The 23,269-nt window shown below is 49.5% G+C and overlaps 2 protein-coding genes across 4 annotated transcripts; one reads left to right on the top strand and one right to left on the bottom strand.

Moving 5' to 3' along the window:
- Window positions 1-576: 576 nt before the first annotated feature.
- Window positions 577-5,652, bottom strand: CLTB (clathrin light chain B). Of its 2 annotated transcripts, XM_064161915.1 has the most exons (6): window positions 5,374-5,652; window positions 3,646-3,692; window positions 2,268-2,385; window positions 1,895-2,006; window positions 1,424-1,477; window positions 577-948 (listed from the first exon to the last, which is right to left on the bottom strand). In XM_064161915.1, the coding sequence occupies exons 1-6, from the start codon at window positions 5,555-5,557 to the stop codon at window positions 777-779; spliced, it is 687 nt and encodes a 228-aa protein (XP_064017985.1). In that variant the 5' UTR covers window positions 5,558-5,652; the 3' UTR covers window positions 577-776. The 2 variants fall into 2 exon arrangements, with proteins under 2 accessions (XP_064017985.1, XP_064017986.1); XM_064161916.1 differs by lacking the exon at window positions 1,424-1,477.
- An 813-nt stretch (window positions 5,653-6,465) lies between these two features.
- Window positions 6,466-22,910, top strand: FAF2 (Fas associated factor family member 2). 2 transcript variants are annotated; one of them, XM_064161904.1, is made up of 12 exons: window positions 6,466-6,528; window positions 6,685-6,864; window positions 14,070-14,138; window positions 14,554-14,688; window positions 15,359-15,435; window positions 16,541-16,679; window positions 17,915-18,000; window positions 18,081-18,172; window positions 20,068-20,245; window positions 21,125-21,296; window positions 21,514-21,657; window positions 22,126-22,910. In XM_064161904.1, the coding sequence occupies exons 2-12, from the start codon at window positions 6,802-6,804 to the stop codon at window positions 22,306-22,308; spliced, it is 1,338 nt and encodes a 445-aa protein (XP_064017974.1). In that variant the 5' UTR covers window positions 6,466-6,528; window positions 6,685-6,801; the 3' UTR covers window positions 22,309-22,910. The 2 variants fall into 2 exon arrangements, with proteins under 2 accessions (XP_064017974.1, XP_064017975.1); XM_064161905.1 differs by lacking the exon at window positions 6,466-6,528 and adding an exon at window positions 10,450-10,535 and having other exon boundaries at window positions 6,788-6,864.
- Window positions 22,911-23,269: the final 359 nt, after the last annotated feature.

The raw sequence follows: 23,269 nt of genomic DNA, 5'->3' as shown, positions 1-23,269 counted from the left end.
GAAAACTTCCTGAACACTCACTGCTCTGCACCACCACGCTGCCTGGCACACAAGACAGATGGGACACGGATACTGCAACAGCTTTTGGAGTGCAAAGCCAGGCTGTGAAGAGTTCTGCTGGGTTTGGGGCAACCTTGGGCAGTCCTGCCCCAGCATAGGTCTGCACTCACATTTGTCAGTCCCCACCAGCCTGGTAGCATCACACTGCAGCTGTGCTTCCTGCAAGACTTTACAGTGTGGAGCTGAATCAGGGCCGTTCCTCCACCCTCGCCAACTTGCGCCAGCTCTGCTCTAAACCTCGTGGGAAAGGCAGGCAGCAGCCTGGGGTCCCACTAAGATCACTGTCTCAGGCCTGGAACCCAGGCCCAGACACAGGACTGCCATGTCTGCAGCTGCCCAGCACTGGGACAGCCACAGGCAGATTTATTCTCAGCACAGGGGTGAGGTGCAGAACACTAGGTGGGGGTTCCGTTCCCATTCAGCCAGGCCCTTGGGCACAACCTCCTGCTGGGGCTCCCCCACTAACTCCACTCTGCCACCCAGTGTTGCTTCCTAGGGAAATGCCACAGTAATAAATAAGTGTAAAAAGAGACTGATGCACCTTTTAAGCAAAGGAAAACCATAGGGAGAGTTACAACTGGTGACTGACAGCCGAGGCATGCACCAGGTAGCAGAGGCAGGCAGGATGAGGCCCCTCCTGGGCTGGCCCCATGAAGCTACCCGGCTTGGTGAGCCTGGCCTTGCCCTGCTGTGCTCCCGGCTGTGCCAGGCAGCAGCTAGCGGGACAGGGGCGTCTGTTTGAGGGAGATGAGCACCGAGCGCATCCGTGAGACATCCTTGCTCTGCTTGCTGCTCTTGGGGTTGAAATCACAGAGCTGGGCCACCTTCTCCCACTCAGAGCCCGGGGTCTCCTCCTTGGACTCCTTAAGGAATGCTTCTTCCGAGGCCCTGTGGAGACATTGAGTGTTGTCACTGACAGCAGCTTTTCCAAGCAGACCCTCCCACCTCTCTAGGAAGCCCTTGCATCCCCGCTTCCTCTCCCACTGCTCCAGCCAATGAGCTTAGTGTCTTCTGGAATCCAGAGACATACAATACACAGGGCTGCGCTCACCTAAGACATCATTCATCCAGGAGCACTGGGATATCTGCCTGCTTCCAAGACTTCTCCTCCCCCAGAGTCATCCTCCAAAAGGCATAAGACCCTGTGGGCTTTGCCTCTTCAAACAGCCCCCACAAGGGCATTTCTAGGAGCTCCACATGCCTCCTGAAACTCCATCTAGAGACGTTCAGCTGCATAATCCTCCCTCCAGGACCTCACCAAGGCCGAGGACCTCACAGCATCCCCCCTCCCCTTGGCTGGGCAGCCAGTACTGGGGCCAGTGCACCCAGACCCTGCAGGGCAGGATATGTAAGAGGCACATACACATAGCCAATCACATCGGCGTCCGGCTGCTGGTAAAAGGCTTTGTCAGCGATCCTAGCCCCCGAGGCACAGACAGAGAAAGAGCGCAGAGCAGACAGGCAGGCAGAGGGTTAGAAAGAGAGAAACAGAGAGGGGGTTAGCATCCTCCTGCAGAGCGTGACCCACTCATCACAGCATAGACGGCACCAGGAAAACCTCCTAGTGACAGCAGGACTGCACAGACAGTGCTCCAACTCTGCCTGATGCGAGGCCCATGGAGGGGAAAGGAGGCATAAAGATCCCAGAGTGGGCCCAGCCAGGCACTGGAGCTGCTCAAAGCCCTGGGGCATTCCTGGTTGCCTGGCAAAGCTCCATCCTTGCAAGGCTAGACCCTATTACGGGGAAAGAAGCACCCAGATATGCCAGGAAGGCAGATATTGGTGCACAGCAGCTTGTGTTGCAACCCTCGTGGCCATGCTGACCCCAGCATACCTGTTGTTGGCCCGGTTCTTCTCCACTTGCTCGTTCTGACGCAAGTTCCACTCCTCCAGGTCCTTTTTGGCCTTCTCACGCCATTCCTGCTCAGTCACCTTTGATGCTGCATCTAACATCAGAGCGAAACAGACACCATCAGCCAGACTTGCACACACTGGGTCTGCTGGGTATCCCCTCAGCAGGCAGGACAGTGCCTCAGACCTGTCTCCAGCCCCCACAAGTACTGTGTGAAAGGCACCACTGCCCCAAGAGCAGTATATCTCTGGAAGAGGCACCCACCAGGATCACCTGCTGGTGAGGCACCCTAAGAGCCCTGACTGCCACACCATGAAGTGTTACAAATGTGGCCATGCATGGCCTTGGGTCTCACCCAACTCCTCCAGGCGCTTCTTCTGCTCCTCCCTCCACTTGCGGATGCTCTCAGGTTCCTGAGTCAGCCGGTCAGCCTTGGCTATGGCTGCATAGGCATCCGTAGGACCGTTGGACTCCTGCAGGATGTGAGCACCTCACCATCAACACCAGCTCTTCCCACAGCCCAGCCAACTTGAAGAGCTGTGAGCAGGGCTCCACACTCTCAGCACTCAAGACAAGCTAATATAGGAGGTAAGGAGTGTGACAGCCTAGGACATCTGGGATGTTGTCCCTGAAGCACTGCCCAAGCTGCTGTCCTAGTCCTGGGGCCTGTCACCCACAAAGACTTCCCAGCATTGCCCTTCTTGACTGGCTGCTTACTGCCAACACACTCTCACATCCTCTGGGCTGCCCCACAGCAGAGGACAGCCCCCAGGCTTGTGACACGCTCCCCACCAGCAACAAGCTTCCCTGGTCCCATCATTGTAGGCTTGGTCACAAGAGAAAGAACGAAGCCAGGTGAGAGGCAGGCCCAAGGGAGGTACCGTGGCTCTGTCAGGATACCAGCCTGCAGGCAAGAGTCTCTCTCAGTCCTCTGAGCTGAGCTGCCCAGAGCTCCCACCATGTCCAGCACCACAATGTCTCAGCACCGCTCATAACACCTTCTGCTGGCCAGGATGCCCAGCCTAACACCGAACTAAGCAATAGGATTATGGCTTTCCTTTGAGATCCCCAATCTAATTAACTCTGTCCTGTTTCTGATGTGATTATCATCCCACAAACAAGGTATAGGCAGCGCACATGCCACACAGCTGGGCACCAAGTGGCTTAAAGGGTTTGTCAGATGCTGGCACAACTTTTGGAGCCAGCAGAGGTGCACTTTGGGCTCCCAGAGTGAGCTAAGACTCCCATGGGCAGTCCCCACAAACCACTCTTGGCCATGGGGTGAGCGGGTTTAATGGAAGATGCTGTGAATTCATCAAAGCAAGCATTCCATTGCAGTCCTATCCTGGCTCTGGTGTCTGCCAAGAGATGCTCTTGACTGGCTTGGGGGCCTCCAGGAGCTATCCAGGCTGAAGAGTGGAGGCTTCTGTGAGGAATGGAGGATTTATCATCTGTTCTTAGGGCCTTGGTGCTCCTTCAGGGCACAGGCCACCTGCAAATACATTTGGGGCAGGTCATAGAAGGTGGGACCAATTCTCTCTTCAAAGAGGTGGAAGAATGGAGCAATCAGGACTCCTTCATGAGACCCAGCCCTTTCCAGCAGGATCATAGCTGTTCTGTGGCTGCACAGCAAACTATGGTCAATCCTGTGAGCAGAAGAGCAGAATGGTGGCCCCATACCCACCCAATTTCCCTTAGCAGCACTGGGCTAGGGCAAGGGGCTGAGCTCTCACCTGAAAGACATCTCCATTGACAGTGGCTCCCCCATTCTGCAATCCAGCTAGAGAAAAACAAACAGAAAAACACAACTATGGCAGCTGCAACTGAGCACAGAGGGGGTTGATGTTCATCAAAATGAAGCACATCAGTTCATGGGAGTTTGTCTGTGCCACTTTCAGCCCAACACATTTGTTCGCAAGTGCCTCACACATCTGGGCCAGGCCCCATGATCTCATGTCCTTGGTGGAGTTTAGCCAGCATCTCCCCCAGACAAGCCTCTTCGGGTATTTATGTCTTCATGGTATTTTCACTGGAGTTTTATCTTATCTGAAGATTAGGGAAACTATTCCAGGCACAAGGCTGGACACAGGCAAGTGATCGGGCTGTACAAAGACAACCTAACCAACTCCAACCCGCAAGTATCAGGCAGAGGCTGCCAATGGATGCAGAGAGCTGACCTAGAGCTTGTTGGCTGAGTTCCCAGAGGCACAGAGCTGAGAAGGAAAGGCAACCCTGCCAGAGACAGAGCCCACAGAAACACTGCAGTGTGCTCCCCGATCAGAGAAGGGCAGGTTCTCAGGAACCCACCCAGGGAGATGCCCTTGGGACAAGATGTAGGGTTAGGGCTGGGAACGAGGCCCCACTGACATCCACAGCTGGGGCACAGCCTTATCTGGCACCTGGACCCAGGGAACAGAGAGATGCACACCAGGGCCAGCCCCACGCAGGGCTGTCTGTTGCCAGGACAGAGGAGGTTCAGAAAGAGGCACATTCAAGCCCCTGAGCTCTCCCCTGAGACAACCACAGAGTTTCTACCAGCCAGCTAGCCATGGGCAGAGCCAGCCACCTGACTACAGCACAGCTCAGGCAAGAGCCAGCCACACAGTGCTCACCCCCAAGGTGCAGCTCTGACTGCACCCAGCTCCAGCCTGTCTGACTGCATTTATCACTGCGGTGTCAGCACCTCTCTGGCCCAGATCTGCATCCGTGGCCCTGCATGTGGAAAGGTGAAATCACGGATCCACAGCCAGCATAAGGAGGCTTCGTGGGCCTGGGTTAGCGGAAGGAGCCAGAGAACTGTGACAACAGTGCACCCAAGCCTATGCAGAGAGCAGACCTTGCGTCTCTGCTCTGTAGACTGGAGGCCAAAGATCAGGATTAGCATTTTTCACCTGCAGGGTTTAGGGCCACAATGTCCCCATTTTGCCTTCCATTTTGCATCCTAAAGGGTTCTCCTGTCTGTGGGGGCAGGGCTGACACTGGTCCTCAGCACCACCTGGATACCTCTTTACACTGGGAGTACTGAGACACAGAGACAAGGGTTCATCCAACCCAGGGAACTCAGTCTTCACATGTGAGGCAGAAACCACCCCACGGCTAGCAAGTCCCAGCTCAAGATTCACCTCACATATTGATGCTTGAGAGGCAACCCCAACGTCATGCCCTCTGGGACGAAGTACAGGTCATGGGGATCCCTTGCTGGGATGCCGGCCTCGTCCACTGGGGGACCCCGCTGCCGGCCCAATGCGGCTGTACCATAAACCCTATCATCCATGGGGAATACCGTGCATCCCAGGGGAACCTCAGGCCCACGGGGGTTGCAGCCTGATGGGAATCCCTCCCTACCCTCTGGACAAGAGGGGGCAGAGCCCTATTTTAGACCCCACGGGGGAGGAAGCCCCCTCCGTGCTCACAGGGCCACGGCCCTCGGCCATGACCGCCCAGCGCGGCGCGGCTCTCACCCGGTTCCGGTGGGGCAGCCTGCCCGGCAGGGGTGGAGGCCGATTCGCCATCGGTCGGCCCGAAGCCCTCGTCGTTCTCGATACCCGCGATCTCGCTCTCCTGCTGGGCCAGGAAAGCGGCGGCCGGGTCCTCCTCGGCGCCGGCCCCCTCGGACGAGGAAAAAAATCCGAAGTCGTCAGCCATAGCCGGCCCGCCCGCCCCGCTCCCGCTCCGGCTACGCGGCTCGGCTGGGTTGGGCTCGAGTGGGCCCGGGCGGAGCTGTCACTGCGGCGGCGGCAGGCGGGGCGGTAGCATGACATCACCGACAGGGCGGCCCTCGGGGCTCGTTCGCGTCCCCGCCTCCCGGCGCACCGCCGGTCCGAGCTGCGGTCCTGTGCCTGCGTTACTGCTGTCGGGCCGGCGCAGGAGAGGGGCGGGCGGGGCTCCGGGACTACTGTTGCTCCCCGTGCTCGCAGCGCCTCTGTGCCGGGGCACCCGCGCTGCGTTCGCGGCCCCTCTGTGCCGGGGCACCCGCGCTGCGTTCGCGGCCCCTCTGTGCCGGGGCACCCGCGCTGCGTTCGCGGCCCCTCTGTGCCGGGGCACCCGCGCTGCGTTCGCGGCCCCTCTGTGCCGGGGCACCCGCGCTGCGTTCGCGGCCCCTCTGTGCCGGGGCACCCGCGCTGCGTTCGCGGCCCCTCTGTGCCGGGACACCCGCGCTGTGGGCGGCCACGCCAGCACCCATAGCTCCCGAGGGGGCGATCGCGAGGCCGCTCACAGCCACCATCTTGGCTGCCGGCCGCCATCTTGGGTGGAGCCGCCGCTGCCGGGGCAGACGGGAGGCGCCCGGGCAGGACTCAGCCCGTAGTTGAAAGGCCGCCCCGGTGACAGCAAGCCCAAACAGATTTCTGGAGATTTCGGCCCACGTTTCCTTTCGGGCTCCAGACCCGCACTAGCGGGGCCAACTCCAACAGCCAAAGGCAACCGCCCGCCTCCCGTCGAGCTGCGGAAACGTTTGCAAGTCTTTCATCACACTTGGGAGCAATCCCTGTGCTCATCGGGAACAGCCGGGAGCGGCGAGCGCCGTTAAGGGCATTCGGGGACTGCCGGACAGGCTCGAGGGCATTTCGGCTCCCTCCGGAACGCGCACGACCGCTTCCGGTCGCACCGAAGCAACGGCCCCGGGCTCCGCCGGCGGCGCGCCCCGCTTCCGGTCGCACCGAAGCAACGGCCCCGGGCTCCGCCGGCGGCGCGCCCCGCTTCCGGTCGCACCGAAGCAACGGCCCCGGGCTCTGCCGGCGGCGCGCCCCGCTTCCGGTCGCACCGAAGCAAAGGCCCCGGGCTCCGCCGGCGGCGCTCCCGCGCAGGCGCCCCGCGGCCGGGGCGGAAGTGCGGATGGGATACGTCAGTTCCGGAGAGTGACGGAGCGGCGGGTCAGAGGCGGCAGGAAGATGGCGGCACCTGAGGAGCGGGAGCTGACGGCGGAGCAGACCGAGAAGCTGCTGCAGTTCCAGGTGCCGCGGCGAGGGGAGCCCGTACCGGCCGGCGGGAGCGGAGGAAGCGGCGCCCGCACGGAAGGGGCTGAGCTGAGCCCGCCGTGCCGGCGCTGGGGTCCTGCCGGCCTGCGCCGGGCCGGGGATATAGGGCTCACTGAGAACCGGGGTAAACCCCGCCTGAAGCGGGTGTGAGGGTGTCGAGCCGGGACTCAACGAGGGCTCAGGAGAGAGCCACATAGTCCTGGTCCTGATGGGGACAAAAGTGAGCCCCGCGAGGGCGAGCGGAGCTCCTCTGTGGGGCTCGGGCTCAGGGCTTCTACGGGGCTGGCCTGTGCTATCCGTGCCCTGAGTGCTTCATTAGGAATGGTGTTCTGTCATCGCTGATGGGGGAGGCAGGAAGTGACTGATGATTAAACCGCCTAAACTCCCTAGAGGAAAAACTTCTTGGTAAGGCCCGGCCATTTTAATCGGGTGGCCTGCAAAAATGTCTGTTGTCTTTAGCAGTGAATGGGAGAGCCTTTTCTGGCGCCTTGGGAGGATTGGCCAGTGGGGTTCTTTGGAACGTGGTTTCTCAAAAAAAATTTCCTAACCCACACGTTTTGGTAATGAGTATTCGAGGGGAGGCCACTGGGGATTGTAATGATCCAATCTCAATGCCTGCTGCCTAACATAGGCTAGGTCACTTAACCTTTGGTTTGCTGAGGCCTTAGGCTGTACAGCAGCTGAATAATTGCGAAATAAACAACCTGCAGATGTGGCTCGTTGGGGAGAAAACAGTGCTGTGGAGCTGAAATACTTAGTGTTGTTCAGTGAGAAGTGATTAAATATGCTGGTCAAAGAAAATTAACTAAAGGTGTCTTGGGTTTGTTTCTGATTGTAGGACATCATGTGGTGTCCCTTGGATTGCAGAGTTCTTTTACAAATATAGTATTTGCTTTCAAGAGTGTTTGGTCTGATTTTATTGTCTTTTTTAAGACTGTGCTTAGCATTTTTTGGGGGGGGGTGACTTATCTGTACAATGGTAGGGCTTAAAGGGACTTCAGAGAGCCCCCCGCTAGCCCTGCCTTCCACAGTGAGATAAGTGCATGTGTTTCTTATCGTTCCAAAGACTTGTCAAGCCTTTACCTCAGAGCTGAGAGGGGCTCAACACCCTCCTGAAGTAACTACAGTGGTTTTCCATGACTGTAACTATGAAGAGACTTTTTAACAGACTTCCCCTCTAACTCATTACAAGTTAAGCTATTTGGACAATCTTAACTTAAAGGAGGCAGAGCAGTGTTAACAGTTATTTTCCCAAGATTACCATTTCCCTCTTAAATGTATGAGGATTTAGCCGTTGTCTTATGCTTCACACGTGCATAAGCTGTCCTACAGCTCCCATTCTCTTGCTGTAAGATACTGTAGTATGTATTAATCTACTGAATCTGGACAGATAGGACCAGCTGCACTTAGCAGTGTCCCTGTTGCTATTTTCAAAACCCTGTGGGCAGCTGTGAAACTAAAGAATCCTCTTTCCTAATACTACCTGGTGTTGCCATGGTCAGTACGCTGGGGGCTGGACAAGAGGGAGTCAGAGCCAGAAGGAAAGATTCATGTTTTAGTCCAGCTTTGTGTTAAGCGCTGGAGGAAGCTATGTAGAGCAAAATGCTCTTTAGACTATAAAGGGGAGATTTATTTCAGTTAGAAGACAGCTACTGTCCAGAGCTTGATATGAAAGCTGTAGTCCAGAATGCTTTGATACAAGGGTCTTTATTTTTCTGTTCCCTACTAGCTTTTTACCAGGGCTATGCTAATGACACACTTCACTTGTGGTTCCTTCTCCTTTGATACCTCACACTTGGTTGAAAAAGACTCAAGTATGTAGTCGTGCTTGTTTCTTTGAGATAGAGTAAATTGCTCCACCTAGGTTTTTTTTTCTTGTTTTGTTTAGCTGGACTTTGCTAGATTTGCTGTTTGAGTATCTAAATCTCACCGAAATCATTTGTATGTTGCTGTTGTGCAAAACACTATTATAGTTTGCGAGTAGACTTTTCAGGGATTCCTGGTGTCTTGGCAGGAAACACTGAAATGTTTTCAAATATAAGTTTACACTTCTGTTGTGATGCACTATCATAAGTAATTTGTGCAAAATTTTGTGGTGGTATAGCATTGTTCTTCCACAGAAAACAGTGTGCCAACGGTTTCAGACTGAAAGAGGGTAGATTTAGGTTAGACCTTAGGAAGAAACTCTTCCTGAGGGTGGTGCAGCACTGGAGTAAGTTGCCTAGAGTTGTGGATGCCCCATCTCTGGAAATGTTCAAGGCCGGGCTGTATGGGGCTGTGAGCAGCCTGATTTAGTGGAAGGTGCAGGTTTGGAACTAGATGATCTGTAAGATCCCTTCCAAACCATTCTGTGCTTCTCTGAACGAGTAAAGCAGTGAAGTGGACTAGGAAAGAAGAGAATGGGGATAAAAGCAGTAGCAGAAAGCCCTTAGTAGTGTTGCAGTTAAACCAGAGTCAGAAGGAAGAATTGAGCAAGAGCTATCGACTGCCACTCACTCAACAAACAGCTGTTCTGAGTGAAGATGCTGTTGCCCCACGCTGTTTATCCTGCTGCTGCAAACTATGCCTGCCAAGGTAGAAAGGTGAATGCCTGCTGTCCTGTTTGTGGCCCAAGCTGTCAGGGTTACAGTTTCAATATGTATTTTGCGTTAATTCTAGTGATGTTTGTTTGATGTGTTTTGGATATGATGTGCTCATATTAACAACCCTGCTGGTAGAGTGGTGCAAGTAGCAACTTTATTCCTAGGGACAGGACTGAAATAGGGCAGTTAACTGCCACTCCGCTGCAGCAGGTTAATGGAGTGAAGAAACAAAAGTACCACTATGAAGAGATGATTGGGATAAACTTGGAGTAAAAGCAACAAAGCACTTTTGCATACGTTCAGTCTCCCATTTACTGCTGAAGCATTGGCTAATGAAAAATTTAATGCTTTTATTCCTTTACATCTGTCAAGACTTGTCTTGATATCTGTTGAGAGAAGCATGATGTGATCAGCTTAAGAAAGCTGTGGAGGTAAATTGCATTTGGTAGAGGAAAGAAATAGCAGCAAAGCTTTTGTAGGATCTTGTTATTGATCTGTGCCCATTGCACTTGGGCTGATGTCTCATGTTATAATATGCTAATGTAAAGTAATGGAGTGTTATTGGCAAAGCAAAAAGTTAGTACTCATGATACCATCCCTGACATCCACTGGGGAAAACAAAATGCTCAGAGACAAACCCATCTCTAATTTAATGAGGAAGGAGCAAGCAAGAAACTCCAGGCATCTTTCCTCAGTGTATTGCGTGTTGATCAAAACCCTCACAGGGGCATTTGCTGTAATGTGCAGAGAAACTCTTGGTAAAGGCTTTCTTTTTTTTTTTTTTTTTTTTTTGGCTTGAAGTCATATGTACTTCACCCTTGGAAACATAATTCTCTGGAATCTGGCAGTGGGTTGGGAATTAAGAGCAGTGCCAGTCAGCCCTGTGGATTTGCATCTCTTGTGCTGTGTTTCAGTACAGGAGTGTATCTGCAGAGGGGATGGTTTTGTAAAGCCCAGTTTGCAACCTTTGTTCACTCAGGTGTTCCTTCTGCTTTTGAAGCGTGGAATTGCAGCTTCCTCTACTTCAGCATTGAGAAGATTTTAGTGTTCTAAGCAGTCACAAAGGTGAGAGATGTAAATAATTATATCCAGCAGCAGCTTCAGTACATTTTAGGATAGCACTCTGCTTTGAGTGGTGTTTGAGAAAGCAGCATTGAAATTTTTCTGGCATATGTGATATTTAATATTTTGCTTTCCAAGTATTTTGTCTACTGTCTTGAGCTTGGATCTATGTTTATTTGAAGGCTCAAGAGCACTAGTTTAATGGGATAGATTTTTAAGTACTGGTGGTCTTACTCATACCTTTTTATTACTATGTTTCTGTAAGATATCTGCTCTTTGAAGCAGATGATGACAGACTATAGGGAGTAGGAAACTAGCAGTTACTGATGGTTTTGAAGATATTGTTTGTTTTCTTTGCTGTGAGGATATGAAGAACATGCTTGCTTGTCTGCCTGTGAATAATGTAGTTTGCATCTAGCCATGGGATTTACCAGAACTGATGCAGTTAAATGATGTGCTGTTTCTAGTCTGTTTCTGTGAGCAAAGTGCAGCAGGGACCATAGAAGCTACTGAGATAACAGTAGAAATGGTCGTTGGGAGTGCTGCTGAACAGTATCAGTGTTCACCACCAAATGTTGTCAAAACTGACAGTTGGACTGCAGTTCTTCCTGCAGTTCCTTACATTTTGTGCAAGTTGTTCTGAACACAAACGTGTCTTCCAGAACAGCCTGGAGCTGTAGTGTGTCTGTCTTACGGAGCATGTCAAAGTAACACTCAAAAGAAGTGTTCGGTTTTAGAAGCTGCCTTTACATGGTAATTTTATCTTTCTGGTGATGTTTAATTGTGCAGCTCTGTTGATCAGAAGAGTGATGTGAGCAGTAGGCATGATGCTGCTGGGGTGGTTTTGTCACTTCTGCTTCATGTTGAGAGCAAATGTGTTAAAATGCTAAGAAAAAAGTAGCTTCACCTCCGTGGAGAGGTGCTCTTGTAGAAGACAGATCTGATCAGCAGTGAGCCTGTTGCTGTACCGGTGGTCAGGAAGGGGTGAGCTTATCTGACCTGTGGTCTGTCTCTGTAGGACTCAGTAGGTTTTGCAAATTCTGCAGTGCTCATTAAAGACTTCTTGATAGTTCCACATGCTGCTACTCTGGTGCTGCCTTCTGACCTAAAACTGCTAAAACATTCTGCATATTTAAAAAAAGAGATGTTCGCTTTCAAGCCTTATTAGTCATAAGCTATAATCCAGACATTTAAAGACAAAGGTGTTGAATGAGTTTGTGAATCCTGTAAATTTTGCAAAATTTGCAAAGTGTTAAGAAATGGTCAGACTTACAAGGCTTCAAAGTACACACATTGTGACTGCATTGTAAAATCAAATCACAGAGTAAATGGCAGGTGCCTTTTAAGATGTCCTTCTGAAAGGATTGTGAAGTGCCTTCTGTAGGAGTTTGGGGATAAAAACATAAAACATAAATTTTACTGTGTTGAAGCACTTCTTTAAAGAAAGATAAACTGAAACACTAAATTGTGAAGGTGAGTGATAAAGATATTCTGACAACAGCAGCTGAGTTCAGAGAGCTTCATTTCTCCTATAAAATTCCATTCTGTAGTGCTTCTTTGCAAGGCTTGCTGCACATACTTTGTAATAAATATTAATACACCACTAGTCAGTGACTTCAAGTGCGCTTTCTTTTCCTGAGCAACTGCGATCACATAGTGTCATCAACACTTTGAACAGTCTGGGGCAGAAAGAAACAGTGATTTTTGCACAGTAAATTGGGGAAGAGGAAGGGATCTGTGGAGACTTCATGATGAAGCAGCCAAGTAATGCTCAGAAGTTTGAATCCAGAGATTGAATAGGACGTTTGTCCACAGTGTGAGTCGGGTGGAAATAGTGTGTGGAATGTATGAACGGAGGCAGGCAAAAGAATAGATGCACAACCTCTCTCCAGTAAAAAAAAAATACAGTGCATTCTGAAATGGTATCTTGTTAACGCTGCCTTGTGGGCTTTTAAATTAAGCAAGTAATGGGGAGGATAAGTAGAGTTAAGTAGGATAGACAATAAGGTGTAGTAGAAACTGCATACACACTGCTAAGTGTTCACAATCACCATCTGTCCCTGGCAGAAAAGGTACCCTGTGCTGTTTGACAGACACAGGGAGCCAAAGTTCCCTGTCCTTGCCAAACTCTTCCATGGCTGAGATCTTCTTAGGTGCTGCAGGGATGAGTCTGTGGGACCAGCAGGCAGAGGGCAGGGAAGGCTCTTTTGTAGTTCAGCTCACAGGAGCTTTGTAGCCTGGCATGCTCTGCCTGTCAGTGTGCAGCAGTCCAGTGGGAAAACAGCTGCTTCACTAAGCTTGGTTCACCTGCTGTAGAGTTATCCCAGCAGGACAGGGATGGGTCTGGAGAAATCCACAAGGTGAGGGCATGAAGCATCAAAAATCTGTGGAGTTCTCTTGTCAAGAATGACCTTGATGGAGAAACTGTCATATTTCAACAATCTCCTTATATCAGCAGGACATTATGGTGAATTTTTTACACTGCTTGTGGTCATTATTGTCATTGCTTCTTCTGTCTTGTATGTTTCTGATGGTATAGCTGTTTTCTTGGCTTTCTGGAGCCCAATTATTAAAAAATACTATTTTACTAATTTTAATTAAAAAATAACAGTAGTTTTGTTCAAAATTGCCAGTGCTGTTAAAGTTGTCACTGGTAGTGATCTTTCACTGCCCATTTCAAAGGGATGTTAAATAAGTGGTGGCAGCACATTGGTGGCTGTATGCTTTCCTGGGGCAGTGCCTCAGCTCTGGTGGTGGGAGCAGAATGCAATCCCAAAACGTCTGTTGAAACACCTTGCAGCAAGTGGCGTGGGGAGAGATGTTTCTGCGACACAGTAACAGCAATGTTCACTTCAGTAAAGATTTGTCTGTGTTCTAGAGGTGCTGATGTGACTTGCTGTAAAAACAAACACTTTTTGATCTCTTGTGCAGAAGTTCTCGTTGGCATGGGGTTAAAATAATCTGATGTGAGAGCCCAGTGACTTTGAGGTCTGACGGAGTGTTTGGATTGTGTTTGCTGTTTCATGTCCTATCTGTTGGACTAGACTTTCTTTTTATTTACTATAGAATCCCCTGTGATGCTGAAAACCCTATCTTCACTAGAGCCTGGCTGTCTGTGGGTTTAGCTTTCTGTTTATGCTTGCAGTGAGTGAAGTAATGGTCTTTGTAGGTTTTCAGAACTTGTTTCCTTGTCTTCTAAGTTGATGTTTTGAGGTGACATTTGAGGTGGTAGGCCTGGCATATCCTTCCAGAGTGGAACCTGTGGACAGTATTGTGTTAGACTCTTGACTGGGTTGAGTGCAGTTGTAACAGACCTGAGCACTGCTGGTAATTGGCTCATGCTGGAAGAGGGCAAAAGTCTGTTTGAGGCTTCTCTCTGTTTATGAGCTGGGGTTGGCTCACACTGCTGTGCTCTTAGACCAAGAGAGTATTATGGTACTGTGTTGTGGTAGCTCCTGTCTGTGCTCATGTCTTGCAAAGAACAGTGAAAATACAGTGCTGCCCCAGCACTCATCTGCTTTTATTCCCCTTCCTTAGGACTTGACCGGTATAGAGTCCATGGACCAATGCCGTCACACGCTGGAGCAGCACAACTGGAACATAGAGGTACCACTGCAAATAAGATTTGTAGCGATTTCCAAGTACCTGGATTAAATAGAGTACTCTGTGGGGAGGAGGGGCCCTACCAATTTAATGTTTCAAACCCTGAATTTACACTAGTAGCTCTTTATTGAAGTACCTTCATAGATCTGGAGTTTCAGAAGTACCCAGCAGAGTTGTTAGGGCTGTGAACAGTCACTTGGCACACTGCAACTTCCTGTAGTGGTGCATGCAGGGTGGTGTCGAGAAGGCTCTCTAGGCAGAAAAGAGTATTGGTGGTTACAGATTGAAATGAGTTGTGCTCATCTAGTGCTCTGGGGCTGTGGACAAATAATATCTAATATTAGTGTCCAAAATATTAAAAAATCTATTTTCTTCCCTTCTTATGTGTTTATAACTTCTCTTTGCTGTTGTGTCAAAGGCAGCAGTACAGGACCGACTGAATGAGCAAGAGGGTGTCCCAAGTGTCTTTAATCCTCCTCCATCGCGGCCATTGCAGGTCAATACAGCCGACCACAGGATCTACAGCTACGTTGTCTCAAGGCCACAGCCAAGGGCAAGTTATCTTACAAAGGATTTTGTCCTGCTTCTTGGGTAACTCTGAAAAACAAAACCTGCAAGCAGGAAAAGGAATTGAGTTTTTTTGGGTTTTTTTATGCTGTTACCTCCTTTATAAACATTCTTGTTTTCTGAAAACAAAACATATTGCTATTTCTTCAGCCTATGCTATTACTGCAGGTATTTCCTCCATGGTGTGATTTACAGTATGAGATTACCTTCTTTCTCATAGAATGTTGTGCTCTGGTGTAGTAAAGATTTTTTGATCAGTTTGGACAAAGGACTTGTCCCCTCTAGTTTTCCTTTTGGAGCACTCCTAAAATGTCTAACTTGATACAGAATCAGTTACCTGTATTAACACTTCACAAGCAAAGTTCTCTGAGCCCTTTAAACTTGGTGATGTCTGTAGTTAGCAAAATTAGCACAGAGCAAAAAGCATTGATCCTTGAAACAGTCAGTAATGCCAGTTTTCAGGCTGAATGTTAGTCACTAAAACTTGTTAGTCACTGAAACTTGATGTGTGCAAAGCCATGGAATGTTGCTGAGTGTTTTTGCAGTGGCTAGAGCACTGATAATCCCATGTGTGCTCTGTGCTTGATGGACACTTTGCTTTAATAGGCCTGTTCCTGGGGCGGAGGCTGGCCTAATTGTTTGTTTTGTAATTTCAGGGCCTGTTAGGATGGGGTTACTACTTTATAATGCTTCCATTCCGATTTACCTATTACACGTTACTTGATATATTTAGGTAAGTACCATTTTATGCTGACTCATGCACTGTCTTCTTCAAGGCACACTCTAGCTGAGATTTGGCTATACATCTGTCATTTGGATCTTTATATCCAACAAAGAATTTCCATTTATTTGCTGTTTTATTTCTGTAGCCTTGTAAAGTTCTTACACTGTTTAGTGAGAAATAAATCTTATTGCAGAGAAAAAGAACATCTTCTAGCTCTGTAAATGAAACAGTTCTGACTTCAGAGTTCTAACTTCATGGCAGCTTTATAGTTTGAGTGCTACACAAAGAAGGATGAAAGACAGTGTCAGACTGACCGGTGTTCTTGAGTGAACAGTTCAGTCAGAATCCAAGTCCCATTGGGCTGGGTTGCAGGTTAACCTGTCCTAATCCCTGTATGTTACTTAGCAAAACACTTCTGCTTTTTCCCCAGTGGTGTGTCTTCTGTTACTGCCCCAAAGGGCTAGTTCATTGCCTCCTTACAGTATTGACAGAGAGAAAAGGGAGCGTTGAAAGCTGGTGAATATTCAGCAGTCCCTGCCATCTGCATTTTCTTCAATTTCCCCTGCTGTATTCCCTTTTCCCACCCCTTAAAACCATTTCCAGTGTTCAGTATAACTTCTGCACATCAGAACTGAACAACCTTGATATCTTGTAGTTAAGCTTCTTCAAAGGAATGACCTTTTCTTCAGTCTTATTTGGATTCTTACTGCAGTGTTCCCTTTCTGCAACTCTTTGCACTTCAGAGTTGTTAGTCTTGGATTAGCAGAAAGGCCCTTTCCAAAGTTATCTGGACAAAACTGCATGGCTTTTAACAGCCTGTCTTTGACTAAATTTCTCAAAACTCTTGGTGTAGTTTGATGCTTCAGAGGAAACCTAAACTGCTCATCACAGAGAATGCAGATACTTGCTGATTCATGAGATACTATTTAACTGGGGAGTTGTAGCAGTGCTACCAGTTAGGAGCAGGTGGCCGTTTAGGTTGTGATTGTAAATGTTCAAGTGTCTCAGCTGTTACTTTGTTTTCCTTCTTAAGAATACCACTGACTGGAAAAGAAAACTTGCTCTTCAAAGAGTCAGCAAGCTGAATTTCCAGTGTCCTTTGTTTCCTTCCTAGGTTTGCTCTGCGTTTTATACGCCCTGATCCTCGTAGTCGGGTCACTGACCCAGTGGGTGACATTATTTCATTTATTCATATGTTTGAGGAGAAGTATGGGAGGATACACCCTGTCTTCTACCAGGGAACTTACAGCCAGGTTAGTGTCACATGTTGGTGCATAGATCCTGGGGAAATGGAGACTGGGGGTTTTGCCACATGGTATCAGGGTCTACACGGCAAAATTCTTTTTTTTTTCTAAAAGCCCAGCATTTGTCCCCAGACTGTAACAGGGTAATGGAGAGCTAGCAAACAAGTGGATTGGAAAACCAGTGTCTGCCAGGCTTGATGATATGCCAAGCCTGCAAAGCTGCTCTGACTGTTCCTCAGCTGTTTGTATGGCTCTGTAGCCAACAGCTATTCTTTGTAGTCCTGTCTTTGTTTTTATAAACTGATGTGGTATGCCAGAGTCTGTTCTGCTCCCCAAACTGGGACTGATTGCTTGAGCTTCTATTAGAATTCAACTCCATAACTTGATGTGTGACTTCAAAACTGAGAGGGAGTCCCTGAAGAAATTATAAGATGTGAGAGTTCCATATGTCAGATGTGGGCTGGTGGCCCTCTGTAAAAGAGGGACATCCCAATGGGTACTGCCTCTTCTGCAGCTTCTGTCAGCCTGGCCAACGGCAGGGCCTCTTGCAGTGCACCCCACGAGCCATTTGGATCAGCACTGCTTCCCGAATGCCAGAGAAGAATGTGGAGCTTGTGTCTGCTCCATGCTGCAGAGCAGTGGAGCTCCCCGCCTCCACAGCTCTTGTAGGCTCCTCAGTCTTGCTGGAATCCAAACTTAAATAACCACAGAATGGTTAAGCTACCAGAACTGAGTAGCAGTGAAACAGGGAGCCTATTGTGCACTTACCCTGTGGTCTTGTTAAGAAGTGCTTTCAGGTCAGTGGAATCCAGGCACTAGATGCAAAAAGATTTCATGATGGATTTTTGCTTTGTCTTGTTGGGACATGGAGCATTACTGAGTTATCTTTTTTAGTAATGGTTGCATTCTATATGGTCTGAAAATTGTCCCCTGTAGAGGGTAGAGTGGAAAGCCCAACTTTGGCTGCTGAGAGTCTGAGGGTGGAGGAGGGCTCTTCACTGCCAGCCGAGTCTGGCTTTGCTCCAGGTTTGGTATTCTCCAAAGCCACGTACTGAATGTAGTGTGGAAGAACACCATTGTAGACCCCTTAAACGCAGGTTTAGTTAGAAGGTCTGAGAGATTCATCTTGCACTACTGCTTCACTTGTGGCAGAGTAAGGGCCCATACAAATGTTTCTGAGCTGTGTTACACAAGTCTCTAGCATAGCCCCCCTGTAACTTAACCTCATCTGCTCTTATGCCAAGGCACTGAACGATGCCAAGCGGGAGCTGCGCTTCCTGTTGGTTTATCTTCATGGAGACGACCATCAAGACACAGACGAGTTCTGCCGGTAGGTAGGAGAGTTTTCCACACAGTTATCTTCACACTTCCAATGCAGTTTCATTCACACAATCTCTTCCCATTTTCTAGCAACACACTGTGCGTACCTGAGGTGATCACCCTCATAAACACTAGGATGCTCTTCTGGGCTTGCTCAACCAATAAACCAGAGGGATACAGAGGTGAGTGTGTCCTTCCTGGAGAGCAAGCCAAATGCTCTCTGACAAATTTTTGTCCAAACCATACTGTTGGGTTTTTGTGCAAGCAAAAAAGATTTCAGGATTGCATGGGGAAATGTGTGTTGGTGTCCACATGATTATCTCAAAGGGCCTGTCTGGATGCCAGGGTGTTGTGGTTTAACCTCAGCCAGAAACAAAGCACCATGCAGCTGCTCACTCACTCCTCCACCCTCTCACTGGGATGGGAGGGACAATCAAGAAAAAAAAACAACAACAGAAAAAAACCCCACAACCTCATGAGTTCAGATAAGAGCAGTTGAATAAATAAAATACAGGAACAGTAACAAAAAATATAATAGGAATAAAAAGGAATTACAACAAGAGAGAGAAACAAAAGACTAAGTGGTGCACAAGGCAATTGCTCACCATGCGCTGACCAAGCAGCAGTCTGCTCCCAGCTAGCTCCCCTCATATGCTGAGCAGGATGTTCTGAGGCTAGTTAGGGTCAGCCATCCTGGCCATGTGCCCTCCCTTGTGCACCTGCTTGCTGGCAGAACATGGGAAACTGAAAAATCCTTAACTTAGGATAAGCTCTACTTAGCAACAACTAAAACATCAGTCTGCTATCAGCATTATTCTCACAATAAATCCAAAGTGCAGTGCTGCACCAGGGAAAAAATTAGCTCTGTCCCAGACAGAACCAAGACACAGGGAAATACCTTCTCCTCTTAACCTCCACTGAGCCTTATGTTTCTAGGCAGTTCTGGTTGTGTACTCTCTGCTGTGGGCATTGAGGTTTTTTTCACTGCCTTGCTAATGGGATTTGGGTGTGTGCAAGGATTAAATTGAGTTCAGCAACAAGCTGTGCCCTTAGCACTGGCTTGTATTATGCCTGAGGTCAGGAGTGACTTGTTAGGTGCATTCTTTCCCTTCCTGAGACAGTCACCTTTGTTCCACACCCAGTCTCTGTCTCCTCAGAAGTCCACAGTGAGGTCTTTCTGAGTACAGTTCTTTCCAGAGCTGTTGATACTGGGCCTGACAGCATGTTGGTAGAGTTTTTCTGCAAATGGAGCCTGTTACCAAAGTTCCTGTGTCGTTTCTGACCCTTCCTGTTTCATAGCATGAGGGGCTAAGAGTTCAGGGTCATTCTTGGCTTCATTGTTCAGCTCTCAGCTGTCAACAGCTTGTAAGAATGCCTTTCTAAGGAGATATTCTTTTACTTACTGTTGTTTCACTGCTGCAGTGCTTTGGAGTCGCAGCCCAGAAAGCAGAGCTGGAAAGAATTGTGGCATTTCATTAATTTAGATTGGAGGACTCTGCTGGTAATGACTGCTCCATGTTGTGTGATGGGCCATGCATGTCTTAAAGAGGTGGTCAGCAGCCACAGGTGGATGGTGACTTAAAATCTGATCTGCTTTGTTCCCTTCCTTAAGACAGAGCCTGCCTCTGGCAGAAATAAGCTGATTTTGGATAGATGGTCTTTCATCTCTTCCATGACAGTGCCTTCTAGAGTCCAGCCACTGTTAATCATCTTAGCAAGTGTTTTCCTGTGCTTAACTTGTGTTTCTCTTCCTGCAGTTAAACCCAGGTCTTTTTGTCTCATTCTGAAGGGAAGTTTAGAGCAGTTTACTTCCTGCTTGAATTAAAGGACATTTTTGGTTACTTGGAGGCTTGTTTTCTTTCCCTGTCTGTTTCTATGTTCCAAGCCATTTCCTCCCTTTGCTAATTTATAGGTTTTAGTTAACAAAATGGAGCCTGAGGTATTTCTGCCTTGGAAGAAGAGTGTGGCTGTGCAAGCTGCTTTCCTAGGCTGTGGGTGGTGGAAAGCACTTGTGCTGTAGCCCTTGCTCAGCCTTCTGGATGGGGCAAGTATGGTGCCATTCATGCCTGTTTCCCAGTCTCCCAGGCTCTGCGAGAGAACACATACCCCTTTCTGGCTGTGATTATGCTGAAGGACCGTAGAATGACAGTAGTTGGGCGGCTAGAAGGCCTCATCCAGGCTGATGACCTCATTAATCAACTGATGTTCATCATGGATGCCAACCAGACGTACCTGGTGTCCGAACGCCTGGAAAGGTATGACAGGACCTTGTGGAAGCAAGCTCTGCTTTGCCGCCTTCCTCCCTCCAGACACCTTTTTTAAGCAGATAGCTCAGCATCTGCTGTTCTGTAACACAGCCCATGGACTGGGCTTTCCTTTTCCCAGTGGGATCATTGGTCTGTAAATTCAGGCCACCCTATAGCCAGAGAGCTGGATGTGCTGCCCACACAGGCCCACTACTGGAAGAAGGGTGTGAGTGCTCTACTATTTTCTGCAGTAGGAGCACACCCTTAGCATGCTGGACATTTGCAGGTAAAGGCTGGACTGTAGCCAATGGCAGACAAGTGGGAGCAGAGGCATTGCAAGCAGTCTGTGAGTGAGGGCTATTGGCTAAAAATTCTCACTGCATTTCTGGTAGTGCCTCACCAGCACAAGCTCCAGTCCTTGGTAATTCAGTAGGGATTTGTAGGCTCTCTGAAATAGGATGATGCCTTTTGGTCTTCTGTACTCCCACCAGCTCTTCCCCATAGTCTCTGAGGGGGGACCCTGTAACACATTTTGGTATCTTTTGTTTCTGACATGTGCTAGGAATTGTCTGAAAGAAATAAAACCTTAATTCTCAAGCATGAGGCAGAAATCCTGGGCACTGCTTAGGTGCTGTCTGTCCACCCTGTCAGGCTACAGTGGGTGAGAAGTCTTCTGTGTTCAGCTTATTTTCACCCAGCCTTGGGAAACAGTTCAAGTACCAGGGACTGTGGAAACTCAGCTTGCCTTTTAGGAGCTCGTGGTGTTACCTAGATGTGTGTGCTCCTACAAATCTGAGGCGGTACCTGTGCTCTCAGCTCTTCAGCTGGCCCGCTGTGCCTTTACTGTAGGGCCTGTGAGCCTTAACTGCTCCCTTCTCATCTTTGCAGGGAAGAGAGGAACCAAACCCAGGTTCTGAGACAGCAGCAAGATGAAGCATATCTGGCATCCTTACGTGCAGACCAGGAAAAGGAGCGCAAGAAGAAAGAGGAACGGGAAAGGAAGAAGAAGAAAGAGGAGGAAGTGCAGCAGCAAAAGCTAGCAGAGGAGAGGCGACGACAGGTAAGAGCAAACTGCCTGCTGCAGTGGCTGCTGTGCCCTGTGGGGTGTTTGTGCTGTGCAGCAGCAGTGCCTGCAGCAGGACTTTTCTGTCACGTTGGGGCTGCTTGTCTTGCTTGGGGCTTGAGTGTCCTCTGAGCTTCCTGGAGCGGCTGTGCTGCAAGGGACAAGCAGAGGTCAGTTTGGTGCATGCCCCTTGCTCCTGTTCCCTACTTTGCAGACGCTGCAGGAGGAGAAGGAGCGGAAGTCTGAATGCCTTCCTCCCGAGCCACATCCGGATGACCCTGAGAGCGTCAAGATTGTGTTCAAGCTGCCTAACGATTCCAGAGTGGAGCGGCGATTCCACTTCACACAGTCACTGACGGTGAGCTTGGGGCAGAGCTGGTGGACTTCCCAGAGCAGACGAGGGTCAGGTGGCTCAGCAAAGCTTTGGTTCCATGGGACTTCGTGAAATGGTGACCAAATAAATGGTGACCTCTGCTGAGAGCCTCAGCAGGTGGTAGTTCTGGGTAAGGAGAGTGTCATGGGACCTGGACCCACCAGTTTAGAAAAGAGAGAGTTAAGAACGGAAGAATTTTTTTTTCCCCTTCTGAAAAGGTGAGACTCTTGTTGCTCCCTATGAAATAATGGTGTAGGAAGAGCCAGAAAGTCTCAGGACTCCCCAGATACACTGTGACAAGTGCTGTTTTGTGCATGCTAAGAAAATGGCTGTCCTGTGTCTACCATGCAGTGATGGGGAAGTTACCAAATTGGCACCCTATGAGATGCCAGAGATGCAGTCTGGCTGTGTGACTGCTCCCCCAGCTGGCAGTTCTTTTCTGTGCTTTCTCAGGTGATCCACGACTTCTTGTTCTCCTTGAAAGAAAGCCCTGAAAAGTTCCAGATTGAGGCCAACTTCCCTCGCCGTGTCCTGCCCTGCCTTCCTACAGAGGAGTGGCCCAACCCACCCACGCTGCAGGAGGCTGGACTCAGCCACACGGAAGTCCTCTTTGTGCAGGACCTGACGGACGATTGACACTTTTCCAGAAGACGCAAAAATGGAAAGAGAAATTCATATTATTATAATACAATATTTTTTTTAAAAGACTGCGTACAAATGAGGGATCAGAGACCACATTGCCTATGCCAGCTGTGCTGCGTGTGTGCACTGGCAAGAGGAAGCGTCTTCACAAGCCCATGTACACGGCCATCCCCTGCACTTGGAGGGCTGAGAGGGAGGGGAGCTGGTGTTGCCCCTCCACCCTCCTTGGGGAGGAACAGGAACGGCAGCTCTTGGTAACTATTGCTTTTATTGATGACAATAATAATAAAACCCCAACAACCTGAAATCTTCACAAGATGTGATACTCTGCTGCTCCTGACAGCTGGAAGACCACCAGGCACCTAAATGTGCTGGGAGAGAGAGGTGGGAGGGAAGGGCTGGACAGAATCTCTTCAGCTTCCCTCTGTGTATAAATACCTTTCTTTTACTATTTCTCTTGCTTCGTAATGACCAAAGGAGAATGGGGTTGATGATAGTATTAACTTTTTTGATAAAGAGCTGGTTCGATTCTTACCCGTGTGGGGTCTTGCCCAGGGTTCTTAGCCTGCGTAGTGTAATAAACTCTGCCTCTAGCATGTCTGCGCTGATGCTTTCTGCCTGTCCTCCCTGCTGCACCAGGGAGGGGGTCCCACCTGCTCTGGCTCACAGCAGTGTGGGTTATGCTCACCTTCTGGCCTTAAGTTGGTGATTTTGTGCCAGCACAGCTGCTGGTGTAGGACTCTGCACACCAAGGGGCATGCCATGCTGGGGTTGCTGCCTATGGTATAAGCACTTGAGGATGGGGAGGAGGGACACAATCAAGATAGAGGTGGAAAAACAGACACATGTAAGCCTCTCTTACCCCCACAGTGGCTTGGGCATGGCTGTGGTGTGGGACTGTCAACTTCCACCCAAGGAGAGAGTGGTAGGAGCACACTCCTCCTCCTCCCCAACC

The sequence above is a fragment of the Pogoniulus pusillus genome, chromosome 22 (assembly GCF_015220805.1).
Source record: "Pogoniulus pusillus isolate bPogPus1 chromosome 22, bPogPus1.pri, whole genome shotgun sequence".
In the NCBI taxonomy this organism is placed as follows: domain Eukaryota; kingdom Metazoa; phylum Chordata; class Aves; order Piciformes; family Lybiidae; genus Pogoniulus; species Pogoniulus pusillus.
This window is presented reverse-complemented; position numbering and strand designations above follow the sequence as displayed.

Bases quoted from the DNA above. Each gene is read 5' to 3' on its own strand.
- CLTB (XM_064161915.1), bottom strand. From the start codon at position 5,557: ATGGCTGACGACTTCGGATTTTTTTCCTCGTCCGAGGGGGCCGGCGCC. The intron at 2,386-3,645 runs GTGAGAGCTCAG...CACATCCTGCAG, and splicing joins TCAATGGAGATGTCTTTCAG to GAGTCCAACGGTCCTACGGA. The intron at 949-1,423 runs GTATGTGCCTCT...ATGTCTCCACAG, and splicing joins GCCGATGTGATTGGCTATGT to GGCCTCGGAAGAAGCATTCC.
- FAF2 (XM_064161904.1), top strand. From the start codon at position 6,802: ATGGCGGCACCTGAGGAGCGGGAGCTGACGGCGGAGCAGACCGAGAAG. The intron at 14,139-14,553 runs GTACCACTGCAA...GTTGTGTCAAAG, and splicing joins AGCACAACTGGAACATAGAG to GCAGCAGTACAGGACCGACT. The intron at 21,297-21,513 runs GTAAGAGCAAAC...CCTACTTTGCAG, and splicing joins CAGAGGAGAGGCGACGACAG to ACGCTGCAGGAGGAGAAGGA.